The 12688-nt window shown below is 42.8% G+C and overlaps 1 protein-coding gene across 2 annotated transcripts in view; it reads left to right on the top strand.

Moving 5' to 3' along the window:
* polr3b (polymerase (RNA) III (DNA directed) polypeptide B) overlaps window positions 1–12688 on the top strand; it is a 27361-nt gene extending 14673 nt beyond the window's left edge. For both annotated transcript variants that reach the window (XM_086074092.1, XM_086074091.1), the window contains exons 18-28: window positions 35–133; window positions 1173–1300; window positions 2699–2908; window positions 3833–3991; window positions 4235–4352; window positions 5311–5453; window positions 8791–8894; window positions 10098–10264; window positions 10646–10759; window positions 10844–11017; window positions 12539–12688. In XM_086074092.1, the coding sequence (XP_085930218.1) occupies window positions 35–133; window positions 1173–1300; window positions 2699–2908; window positions 3833–3991; window positions 4235–4352; window positions 5311–5453; window positions 8791–8894; window positions 10098–10264; window positions 10646–10759; window positions 10844–11017; window positions 12539–12668 (1546 nt within the window). In that variant the 3' untranslated portion in view covers window positions 12669–12688. The remainder of the gene's footprint in view (window positions 1–34; window positions 134–1172; window positions 1301–2698; window positions 2909–3832; window positions 3992–4234; window positions 4353–5310; window positions 5454–8790; window positions 8895–10097; window positions 10265–10645; window positions 10760–10843; window positions 11018–12538) is intronic.

Below are 12688 nucleotides of genomic sequence, written 5' to 3'. Positions count from 1 at the left end.
GGTGCTTGTCTAATAAGTGTTTTATCCATTCCAGATCCTTTGAGGACTTCCTGCATGATGGTCTGGTGGAGTACCTGGATGTCAATGAGGAGAACGACTGTCAAATCGCCCTTTATGAGTACATGATAAACAAGTGAGTGGCGCTGAACAATTTTCCTGGGATGATGGTTGAACTCTGATGAAAATCACCAACTTCCGATTCCATGCAAGGGTTATTAAGACTCTTGCGTACTGTTATAACAGGGATGTCAAACTCATTTTAATTCAGGGGCCACCTTCAACCAAAATTGACCCAGGTGGGCCGGACCAGTGTGTCTGTGGCCTAATAAGCTATAAATAATGACATTAATTTTTTTTTATAATAATTAAAGTACAAGTACGTTCTGAAAATATTCTCAATTATTAATGTCCTATTGCAGAGTAATTTGAAATTTGTGCCCTCCAATGAACAAAATTAGCAACAACAGTTCATTTTAGTGAAAAACTGCAATTTGAGTTGTCCTTACTGGCTAGATTAGACCACTTGATGGGCCGGTTCTGGTCCGGGGGCTGTATGTTTGACACATCTGTGTTTCAAGACATGTCCAATAAATTTATACCAACTGGCGAAACTGGTATGAAGGGCTACAGCAACAAAAAAGTCCTTGTTTTGCAATAAGTACAATTAAACGGACATACATAGATCCCCCATAAATATATACTGTATGCCAAATAAACATTTGACCTCAGTATGCAAAAAATTAGATTAGATTACATAACATTAGTTTATCCATCCATACACCCATCATCTACCGCTCATCTGGGGTCGGGTCGCGGGGGCGGCAGCTTTAGCAGGGAAGGCCAGACTTCCTTCTCCCCAGCCACTTCAACCAGCTCTTCCGACAGGATCCCAATGCGTTCCCAGGCCAGCCGAGAGACATAGTCTCTCCAGCGTGTCCTGGGTCGTCCCCGCGGCCTCCCGCCGGTGGGACATGCCCGGAACACCTCTCCAGGGAGGCGTCCAGGAGGCATCCGAACCAGATGCCCGAGCCACCTCAACTGGTTCCTCTCAACGCGGAGGAGTAGCGGCTCGAACATTAGTTTATGATCGCATTTAATGACTATGGCATAAAATACTTAGAATACTTAAAATAATTAGCAATTTGCATTTGTATTATTTTCCTTCTCTGTAGAGACACAACCCACTTGGAGATCGAGCCCTTCACACTTCTGGGGGTGTGCGCCGGCCTCATTCCCTACCCCCACCACAACCAGTCGCCCAGAAACACATACCAGTGTGCTATGGGCAAGCAGGCCATGGGTAAGAGCAAGGCTAGGGAACTCGGGTTCCTCGAGAGCCAAAAGATCAGGATTGTTATTAGGCTTCTACAGAGCTTGCTGATGATCTGATCATTTGAATTAAGGGTGTTGGAGGAGGGAGACATCTAAAACAGGCAGGATATGGCTCTCCAGGAACCGGAGTTATGGTATTTAGTAGATGAAGAGTGATTCCGAACACAGACTGTGTTCTCAGTGCAGGTTAAAATCCGACTGAAGAAGAGCAGAAATAGTCAAGCCTTGAAACTCAGTATATGTGTGATTCCCTGTATGTTTGTGTGAGTGTATGCGCATGGACATCAAACATGGGGAGCTTGCGTAGGTCCTCCATTGTGCCGTGTGTGTGCGGAGGCCCTTTCCCTGCCAGTCACCCCGAGTGTCATTAGCAATTCATTGTGTCTGCGCTGGCCGTGCTCGGGGTGGGGGGGGGGGGGGGTGGGGGGTTCGGTGTGCTCAGCTGCGAAAGAGCGCCGAGTGCGCACCCGCGGCTCCTTGGTAACCACAACTTCCCCAAACGGCCCCGCTAACATTTGTAACCCCCACTACAACTCTTTAGCCCCCCATCTTTACAAAAAAAAACACAGACTGGAACTATATTTGGCCCAATATCCTCTGCCTGCTCTGTTTTGTGTGGACAAGCCTATACATGTGCAAATCTGCTTGTGCGGCCGGGGCCTATTATCACTGGCTCTGCGCTTGTAGCCCAATTGTTAAGTAATAGCATGTGACAAATGTCAAAGGGTCCCAGGGAGGCCATTAATTATGCCATAACTCGTCCAGTTCCGCCTCACTGGCGGAGTAAAACACCCCCCCAAAATAAACATAAATTCACCATTCGGTGCGGACGGCTATGAAAGTAATGAGATATTAACAAATTCAGAGGAGATTGGTAATTTATCGTGTATCCATATCTACCAGTTATATAGATCTGTAAATCACATTTCAACTTAACACTTTAATTTACTTTTTAAAGTATTCTTTAGTGCCTGCTCTCACTTTTACAAGTTACATATAAAGCTGAAAATGGCTATTGAGTGTAGATCAATAGTTCTCTGAAAAAGAAGTCAAGCATGCTTGCTTCAAGCAGTTTATTTTTCACTCACCTTTTACTTTTATTTACTATAAAACTGTTACATAAAACAAAATAGAATTACAAATTTGTCCATGTATTTTTTTCTACTGCTTATCTTCATATTTTAGTCAAACAAACGTTTGCTAGGTTAATGCTAGCATATAATGGGAAATTTCATAGGTATGCTAAGGGACTTAGCATAAATGTTTTTTTTATTGATGATGCAGTGGAATCCTACCCACCCTCAAGTTATAAAATCAACTTGGTAAACATTGTAAATGAGTAAATGGTGAGCATTCCTTTCTCTAGGTACGATCGGCTACAACCAGAGGAACCGCATCGACACGCTGATGTACCTGCTGGCGTACCCGCAGAGGCCCATGGTCAAAACCAAAACCATCGAGCTGATCGACTTTGAGAAACTGCCCGCTGGTCAGAACGCTACCGTGGCCGTAATGAGCTACAGCGGCTACGACATAGAGGACGCGCTGGTCCTCAATAAAGCATCGCTGGACAGAGGTGAGCGACACATGGCAAAGGAGCATCTATAATCCGTCCTGGACATATTGACAATTCCTATACCCAGTGGGAAACCATAAATTTGGTACCTGGGCCTTCAGTGGGGACTTCTTAATAACTTCATTAATCACATTTGCAATTCTAGAAACTTTCAGTACTATGCAAAAATGCAATATAACAGCACACAAGTGTGGCATGTGTATCAGTGGTTCAGAACTAATCTTTAATACAAAAAAATGAAACGGTGAAATAAAATACATCATTTTAATCAGCGAGGCTGATTATTAATTTATTATCAATGTATATAAATCGCTACAGTTGGCTGTAACAAGTTCTAGTCTGACCAGCAAATCAGAGGAGAGAAAAATGCTGATGTCATCGTGGGCCAGCTCACTGGCCTTCGGAGGACAAATTTCTAATCTGATTGGTCAAAGCAGGGGTGCCTTAGTCCGGTCCCCGAGAGCCCCTAATGGGCATGTTTTAGGTCAGGGGTGCTCAAGTTCGGTCCTCGAGAGCCCCTATCCAGCCTGTTTTCCATGTTTCTCTTCACTAACACACCTGATTTGTGATCAGGCTTCTGCAAAGCTTGCTGATTAGCTGATCATTAGATTCAGCTGTGCTGCAGGAGGGAAACATGGAAAAAAGGCTGGATAGGGACTCTCGAGGACCAAACTCAAGCACCCCTGTTTTAGGTGCCCCCCCCCCCCAACACACCTGATTCAAATGATTCACCACTGGGTTAAAGTAACAGTCCCATTGCTAATATTGCTAAAGTTGCATCGGCCAGCACTCCTCATACATGTATTGGAAGCAGTTCAACCAATAGAAATGCTATGAAATGAGGAGAATAGACCGTTGTTAATAAATTAATTCAATGGAAAAAAATATTCAAATTTATGCTGCTAACACTGACTACCCCTCCAGGTTTTGGTCGTTGTCTGGTGTACAAAAACGCTAAGTGCACGCTGCGCCGTTACACCAACCAAACCTTCGACAAGGTGTTGGGCCCCATGCTTGACGCCGCCACCAGAAAGCCAATCTGGAGGCACAACATCCTGGACGCTGATGGGATCTGCTCCCCTGGTGAGTCGCTGGAGGACCGGTGGTTGACCAGCACGCTCTGGTGTACTTTTTTATGAATAGAGTCGCTATTTGCGGGGATGGCCAATAGCGAACAAATTAATCGTCACCTCTAAAATGTCGAGTATTGTTTTGTTTGAACCTAAAGGTCACTAAAACTAATGGACCACTTTTTGGCAACAGGAATGACATCTTAATATAAAAAAATGGGAAACAAATGAAAAACAGTCAAGTGCTGTGCTGCAGGTGAGAAAGTGGAGAACAAGCAGGTGCTGGTAAACAAATCCATGCCGACCGTCACTCAGACACCACTGGAGGGCAGCACCCAGCCAGGACAGCCTCAGTACAGAGAAGTACCCATCAGGTGAGCTTAATTCGCCACCCATTCATTTGCTTATCCTTTTGAGGGTTGCGGGGAGCTGGAGCCTCTCCCAGTCGACTTCAGGCGAAAGGGAGACTACACCCTTGATCGGTCGTCAGTCAATCAAACGAAACATTTATAGACGGATTACCATTTACATCCACTTTCGCGTTATTACTGAGTGGGAACAGTCCGGCATTTGAAAACTGTTATCGCCAACCACTGTTCTGTGACACATTAGTGTGCTATGAGAGTTCGTCAGGGCTGTGGCTGGAAATGATCCTATTCCAAATAATTTGTCCCAAAATTATTTATTGATGACAAATAATGTTTCTTTGTTCATCTATTCATGCTGATGACATATAGCCCCCAAAAAATAATTAAATGCTGTTCGACTAGATGGCTGTAGATACAGTTAAGTTATGTATCCACCTCCTGCCATTTTCACACACACAAAAATAGCCTTGTGTTGAACTAAACAAACCCAAATTTGACTCTAAAAACTGTTTTATCAAAAGTAACCCAATTATGAATCAAAAATGGACTGAGCCACTTTATGGGTCAATTTGACTTGACTTTCTGGGTTGTTTTACACTAAAAGACCCATTTCTTGACTCAGTTGGGTCAAATTGAAAAGTAGAGGGTCTGTCTATTGTTTACCTATAGTTGGGTTATTTTCTGTCACTCATGTGGCCACACCTATAGCAGCTGTGGTTTAGATTCAGTTTATCCCAAAAAACATTAATTTCACTTTACAAAACCAGTTTATTACTTTCAATTCTCTTCTATTTAAAAATATATATAATTAAGTGTTAGTTCCGTCATTTTTTTCTTCGAAACTTTTTCTGACCTTTTTATTTTGAGATTCGGTCATGTAAGATTTGGCTCAATAAAGATTGGGGGGGGGGGGGGGGCGTTTCCTTTTTTGCTGTGACTAATAATTTGCCCTCTTGCTTGGCAGCTACAAAGGCTCAACGGACTCGTACATTGAAAAGGTGATGATCTCGTCCAACGCCGAAGATGCCTTCCTCATCAAGATTCTACTCCGGCAGACCAGAAGGCCCGAGATCGGAGACAAGTTCAGCAGTCGGCACGGACAGAAAGGTGAGCGAGCGGCAAGGGAAACCTGTTGCACAAGACTCCACAGGTTATCGAGTCCCATCCTCCCTCCCTCCTGCATGTGTCCTCGTCCCTCAAGAGCTCTTTTCAATTAATTGGCTCTTTGTCCTGTGCCAGACTATGCAAATTTATTACACCCCAGCAGTATTCTGGCCTAAAAAAAGTGTTTACAACCTTCATTGTTGGCCGGAACCTCCCCTATAGAGGTGCCTCTATGATGTTTTAATCAAAAAAAGCTAACTGGCGCCGTGCATAATTTACTCTCTTCATTAAGGCGGTGGCCACAGGGCGGTCAGCTCGGGACGGGACAATGTCTCCTGTCTCGCATCGTGACGGAGAGCTCAGGGTCGTCGGAGGGTTAGTCCGGGTGGGGGGGGAGTCTGTCGATGTGGTCACTCACTGTAGAGAAGAACGTTAGCAGCAAAAACTACCATGATGTCTAGCAAGAACCCAGAACAGTCTGATGGAGAGACCATTTTTCAAATTTAGATTAATTTCTTAGTGAATTTAAAGAATATGGTATCTATTGTGGCTGGCTGTTAATTCCTCAGAGTAAAATGTATTTATTTTTATTTTTTATAAGAAAAATCGGATCCCCTCCGCTTAGAGAAAACGTAAATATGACATTATTTGAAGCAAGTTTCCCCCCCAACTTCTGGGACTTTTTTATTTCTCCTGATACCAAACAAACTTTGTAACAGCAAATTATTTTTTTTACGTCTTTGCAGATAATGTGATTACTTTAGAGTACTTCACAATTTACCATCATTACATCACCTTGGCAAAATATTTGCAGTTTGGACGCACGTACCTCTGCTCCAAAAGTTTCCAACATTTTGATCAATAAACTTTTTAACGCGGAAATTAATCAGTTAGAATTACTCGCTAAAATCAATTAACCTGCCAGCCCTAGCTAGCAGCTATGAATCTGTTGATCCAAATTTTGATTATTCGGCGTTGGTGGTGGTTTCTCTAGTTTTCCACCTCTCTATAAGTTTTTGTTATTTATTTAGAAAGTGAATGTGAGTGTCCTTCAGCTTCTCATGACTGGTCCTATAAGACCTGGTCAGCAGAGCAGAATAAGTTAATTATTTCCCGGTCCCTCACACACACACACACACAGCTGTTGTGTGTGTGTGTGTGCGCGTGCGTGCGTGCGTGTATGTGTGTGTGGACATAGTGAGAAGGAGGGGGTGGTCCATTGTGCAAGCCGCCAGCATGGAGCTGTAAGAGCTGTGATGGAGGGCGCTGGACCCTCGCTGTTGTCTCTCCTTTCTCTGTTGATTTCATGCCTCTTTTATCATCCACTTTCACACAAAACAAACAACACCGAGCACGTCTGCCATGGGAACCGCTGCCCGGTCCTCACCGTTCACCTTCCCCACTATTTTACCCCACTTTCTATGTTTTTCTCCGACACGTTTCTTCCCCCCCCCACTCCTTTGACTACGTTGGCCTTCCTCCCGCTCCCATTCAGCCTGCCGCTTCCTGCTGCTGGACGACTTTCCAGTAAAACGCGGCGCTTGTTGCTGGTCAACATCCTGTCGCAACATCCTGCCCGACATTAGCAGTCAGTGGCACGGACCAGGCAGGCCAAAAAAAGGGATTTATCTTCTTTTTTTTTTCCCACGTGCAGAGGTTTCAATATCTCCTCTCCAAACGTTCCCCCTTCACTGCCTCTGAGCTGAGGGTCGGCCATGTGTAATCCCGCTGTCGAGTTTAAACACCTTTTCTCCATTTCCTGCTCTGTTTCTCTTTTTCTGCGCTCCCGATTTTTTTTCATTTGCAAATGGGCCTAAAATCTGTTTGTCCTGGCCAGGCAAGAGAACTGTGGGCCCCCCTCGGCAAACATTTGCACTCCCACTTAAACTCTCGGCTATGAGGCTGCTTGACGAATCATAAAAGCGAGCCCGTCTGTCCACATGAGAGAGGAAATGATCCAGCAGAAGCCCACACCAAAGAACACAGGACTGGAAACTCCAACAATAAACACAATGAGTGCCTAAACATTTAACATATATGGTAAAAAATAGAACATAAGAAATAAATTAAAAAATCTGACAAAAATATGCGACAAACTTTGCACATAAGTCAAGCAAAATATAACCCCAAAAAATTTCAAAAACATAGCAAACGGATAAAAACTGATAACAAAAAAAAAATGAATATGAAGCTTCAAAATCCCCACCCGCTTTTATCCATTTCATGGGCCGGCCATGTTGCCACTTACTGCCAATTTTCTTTGGTCATGTGACGTGATCATCACACAGTACAACAAGGCAAAAAAGTGTCCTTTGTGCAAATATTCACCGTATACATTACTTCACTATGGCGTGTTCTGATTTTAAAGTTCAAATTCTAGCAACGTAACCATGGTAGGAACAGAACTCTGTCGTAAATTGACCAAGTCCAATAGTGGATCATCAGAGTTTATCATTCAATCATTCATTTACAGCTATTTCCGCAAGATAACATTTCCTATTTAGACACTGCTTTGGCGGCATGGATACATTTGTGAATAATGCAGGGAATTACTATACATTTTATAAGTGGGTAACTGGGTATTCGGGATAGACCGCTAATCGGCCTGGCTGATATTGGGCATTTTGACGAATATTGGTATTGGCCTTTTTAAAAAGTCTGACGGCCGATAAAAGGTCATTTTAATTTTAATCTCAGGGAACTATTTATATACATTTTCAGTTAACTTTATAAAGATGCTGTTGACCTTGGGAACCTTCTGAACCCTTTGTTTTTGCTTGACATTCAAACAAAGAAATGTGAAAGTTTTAAGATTTCAGGTACTGTTTTTTTAATTTTTGAAATAAATATTTACTGTGGAAAACTATAGGGAGCTATGTTTTTACTTGTTTAAGCTTCATTTAACTTTTAAAGACTTACTGGTAACCTTGGGAGCTCCCTGAACATTTTGTTAGAAATTTAAAAGGATGTCTATTGTCTAAGATAAAAAAATAAAAATAAAGTTTGCATTTTGAAAAGTTATGTTCAATAAACATGCTTTAAGACATTACATAATTTATGTTTATGGACCCTATTTGTGTCTGCAATAAAGAATTGATTGAATATCGGCCTCCTTGACTAGTACTAATAATCATCATCAGTATCGGCCCTGAAAAACCCATATCGGTGTATCTCTGCTCGGTATATATGCCAAAACAAAAAGTTTGCATATCGACTGTATAGCATGGCGCAACTGCTGATGTGCAATTCAGTAGTGGAGGAGCACGAATTACAATAGGAGGTGACAAGCTGTAATAATAATACTTCACAATAATAGCACGTTTGTGTTTTTATATTTCAGGTGTCTGCGGCCTCATTGTCCCCCAAGAGGACATGCCTTTCTGTGACACAGGCATTTGTCCGGACATCATCATGAACCCACATGGCTATCCTTCCCGAATGACGGTATGCTGTTTTTATTTTCAACATCTGTACTGGGAGTCATCAGTTTATGACTGTGCCGCCATTCTCCGTTTCATTCATCAAGTGTCTTTTCTGTCTGTACTGTAGTATTTGTGTGTTGGCTTTTAAGGGACATGACCTCAGAAGCTGGAGGGTTGGTCTGCGTGTGAGCTTCTGGGTGTGAGTTGTGGCAGACAGCAGCTTCCTGAGAGTGTTCTCATTTTATTATTGTGTGTCTGACTGTTTGTATGGTTGAATAAACTGCTGAGAGTACTTTGGAAACTGTTCAACCATTCGACAGCTCATAACTAGAAAAACCTATAAGTCGGGCACTTGTAAGTCAAGGTGTCACTGTACTTGTGTATGACATAGCTAAAAAAAAATAAAAAAGGGGGGGGGGCATTAAAATTGTCATAGACAAGTTTTGACATAAAACACCGTCAATACTCCAATTTGTGAGACATTTAATTTGAAATTATATCTGTGTGTATCCCATCAAGGTTAAAAAATCCTCATTATATCCTCCTGAGGTTATCATTGTCTCCCAGAGCTCTCGTCCTTTTGACTAAGCGACAGTTTGACTGCACCGCACAAACAGATAGCCGTTGCCGCGGAGACGGACGCCAACAGAGTGTTGCAAGTTTTATCAAACGCTCACAGAAGACGTTTGGAACGTCTCTGCCTGTAAAATCAGCAGTGATCTTTACTGCTCAAGTTGCCGGTGCCAGCGTGGTTGCTAGCCGCTGCCGTCGCCATGGCGAGCGCTCGGCAATGTTTGGCTGCGGAGGACGTCGCCCGAGAAGGAGAGTAGGTGTCGGCCTTTTATGTGGCGGGGTCAGGGGTCGTGTGGGGGCAACCTTAGCGAAATTGCTGAAATCAGTCATCCCCACGCTGGGGGTACACGTGTTACCTAATGCAGTGATTCCCAACCAGTGTGCCGTGAGACATCATCAGGTGTGCCGTGGGAAATTATCCAATTAAATAAATCTTTATTTATATCATACAAATAATGACAAAATGAAGCTCCTCCCCTCAGTTCAACATTGTTCTGTGGCACCAAGCAATACTTTTAGATTAGGCATGGTTTTGGACTGAGCACAGGAGCAGCCAATATGTTTTGCGATTTTCTGCAAATAACAGAAATAGGTTCCCCACCAAAAAAAGTGACAAGCGGAAGTGCTAATGAACACAAACTTTTTGTGTCAGGTGGGGAAGCTCATCGAGCTGCTGGCCGGCAAGGCGGGAGTCCTGGGCGGACGCTTCCACTACGGGACGGCCTTCGGGGGCAGCAAAGTGAAGGATGTGTGCGAGGACTTGATTCGCTATGGATACAACTACCAGGGGAAGGACTATGTCACCTCGGGCATCACTGGGTAAACATAACCATTAACACAGTGGTTCTTAACCTGGGGTTCGACAGAGGCAATTTGGTGCACTCAGTAGTCAACTTGTGGCTGTTGTGATGGTTTGTTGTGTGATTTCTTTATTATTGCAATCTAAAGAAATCGGTCGAATATATAAAATGTTAATTTACATGTATAATGCAACGTATTGGTGTTCCCCAGGGTTAAATTCTGGGGCCTCTGCTGTTTGTAAACTAAGCAATTCAAAGTTTAGCACGACTAGCAATCAAAACTAAAGGAACATGAAGATTGGAAATACAAGAACATTTAATTAATACCTCTTTCACAGTGTCAAACAAATTTCCTTTCATTTTATTCAGTTTTAAACTGGCTCATATTTTATCCCCTCAGTGAGCCACTGGAGGCGTACATTTACTTTGGACCTGTTTATTACCAAAAACTGAAGCACATGGTCTTGGACAAGATGCATGCCCGAGCGCGCGGTCCCAGAGCCGTCCTGACCAGGTAATCTTTTACTTCCACCCGTCTTCTGAGGGGCTCTAAACGAAGAACACATTTCAATTATTTTTCGCCCTGGTTGGTCTTAAGGCAGCCGACGGAGGGCCGCTCCAGAGATGGAGGTTTGCGTCTGGGAGAGATGGAGCGCGACTGTTTGATCGGTTACGGCGCCAGCATGTTGCTGCTGGAGCGCCTCATGATCTCCAGTGATGCCTTTGAGGTGGACGTGTGTGGACAGTGTGGCCTTTTGGGATACTCCGGCTGGTAAGATGCAGTTGGCACCGGGATGCTTAAAATGCATATTTAATAAAAATTCTAGTGCACAATCAATGTAAGTCACTTGTAAGTCAAAAATATATTTAAAAAAACAACAACAACACCTTCATCCATGCAGGGATGTCAGATTTATATTACTATAATACATTACAATCATATCAGCGCTTTTCCAGTGCCTATTCCCAGAATTGATCAGAAAGTCGGCCATTTTGGTTTGGAGCAGCCATTTTGCACAAATTCTAGGGCTTGTACTTTAAAGGGGGGAAGTCTACCCCTCCCAAAAATTCTTGACAGTAATATGTTCTATGCAGCCCCACTAGTCTAAATACGGCATTTTGGTTAATATTGTGTTAGTGGAATATGATTTAAGCAGCAAAATCCAGCAGTTTTTATCATTATCAGAAGGCGGCCATTTTGCCACTTGCTGTCAGAGATGGGAAAGTACAATTAAATAAAAAATGACTTTGGTAAAAGTACTCATTCAGTAATTACTCAAAAAAGTACAGGCTCTAAAATGTACTTCACGAATATCCAAAAAAGTGCTATATAAATCGAATGCATTATTATTATTATTATTAAAAGTAAAAAGTATTGTTTCCTCCTCGTGTCATATAATTTGAAGACCATTAAATTAAAAAGATCATCACTTAAACCCTTAAAAATTAAGCCCTTGCAACATTTTTTACTCCTCTAGATGGTGCCCTTGTTTTAAAGATGCAATGGAAATTAATTAAGTTTCCACAACTTGCCTTAAATACACCTATAAATTATATGCTTAATGATGTTTACAGAAGGAAACTTGTACATTTTTTAAATTAAATAATTATAACTGTTATTCAACAAAATATGCCTCTGCCAAATCTAATATTGGGGTTTAAGGAACTGAGCAATAAAAGAAAGAGTGTCTTCAAAGCAGCACATACCCTCCACTTGTTCATTTTTTATTTTATTTTTTTATTTTTTTGCTTGTTAAAAAATAGTCACCACCCAGCCACAAAAGTATTTGTACTTCGTTACTTCCCATCTCTGCTTGCTGTCGAGTGAAAATGACATCATCGTTGCTCTGGTCTCAACAACCAATCATAGCTCAGCTTCAGAAAACATGTGAGCTGTGATTGGGTGTTGCCTGAACCCTGAGCCCCTGTGAGCTCACCTTCAGTCGACAGCATGTGGCAAAATGGCCACCTCCTGAGATGGATAAAAACGGCTGGATTTGACTTCATAACTCATATTCCACAAATGTAATATTAATCAGAATGTCATGTTTAGACTAGTGAGGTCACATATAACATATTGTCAAGAATTGTTTAAGGTTGACTTATTGGGAATTTGCCCAAATTAGCCGCAATCAGAATCAGGTACCTTTAGAAGGATGCACAGCGCTTTTGCCTGTTTGAATATATTGTTGTGGTCCCAAGGAAAACCATCCACATGCTGGTACCAAGTATGTCTTACTCGCTGATTGCTCCCCTCACTACCATCCCAACCCCCCCCCCCCCCCCCCCACAGGTGTCACTACTGCAAGTCATCATGTCACGTGTCGTCGCTGCGCATCCCCTACGCTTGCAAGCTGCTCTTCCAGGAGCTGCAGTCCATGAACATCATCCCCCGACTCAAGCTGTCGCGCTACAACGATTGACGGCACCAGGGAAACAGGCA

The sequence above is a fragment of the Leptonotus elevatus genome, chromosome 4 (genome assembly GCF_054856555.1).
Source record: "Leptonotus elevatus isolate MCC_2025b chromosome 4, RoL_Lele_1.0, whole genome shotgun sequence".
NCBI classification, from domain to species: domain Eukaryota; kingdom Metazoa; phylum Chordata; class Actinopteri; order Syngnathiformes; family Syngnathidae; genus Leptonotus; species Leptonotus elevatus.
The sequence above is the reverse complement of the archived record's forward strand: the minus strand, read 5'-3'. Positions and strand labels throughout refer to the sequence as shown.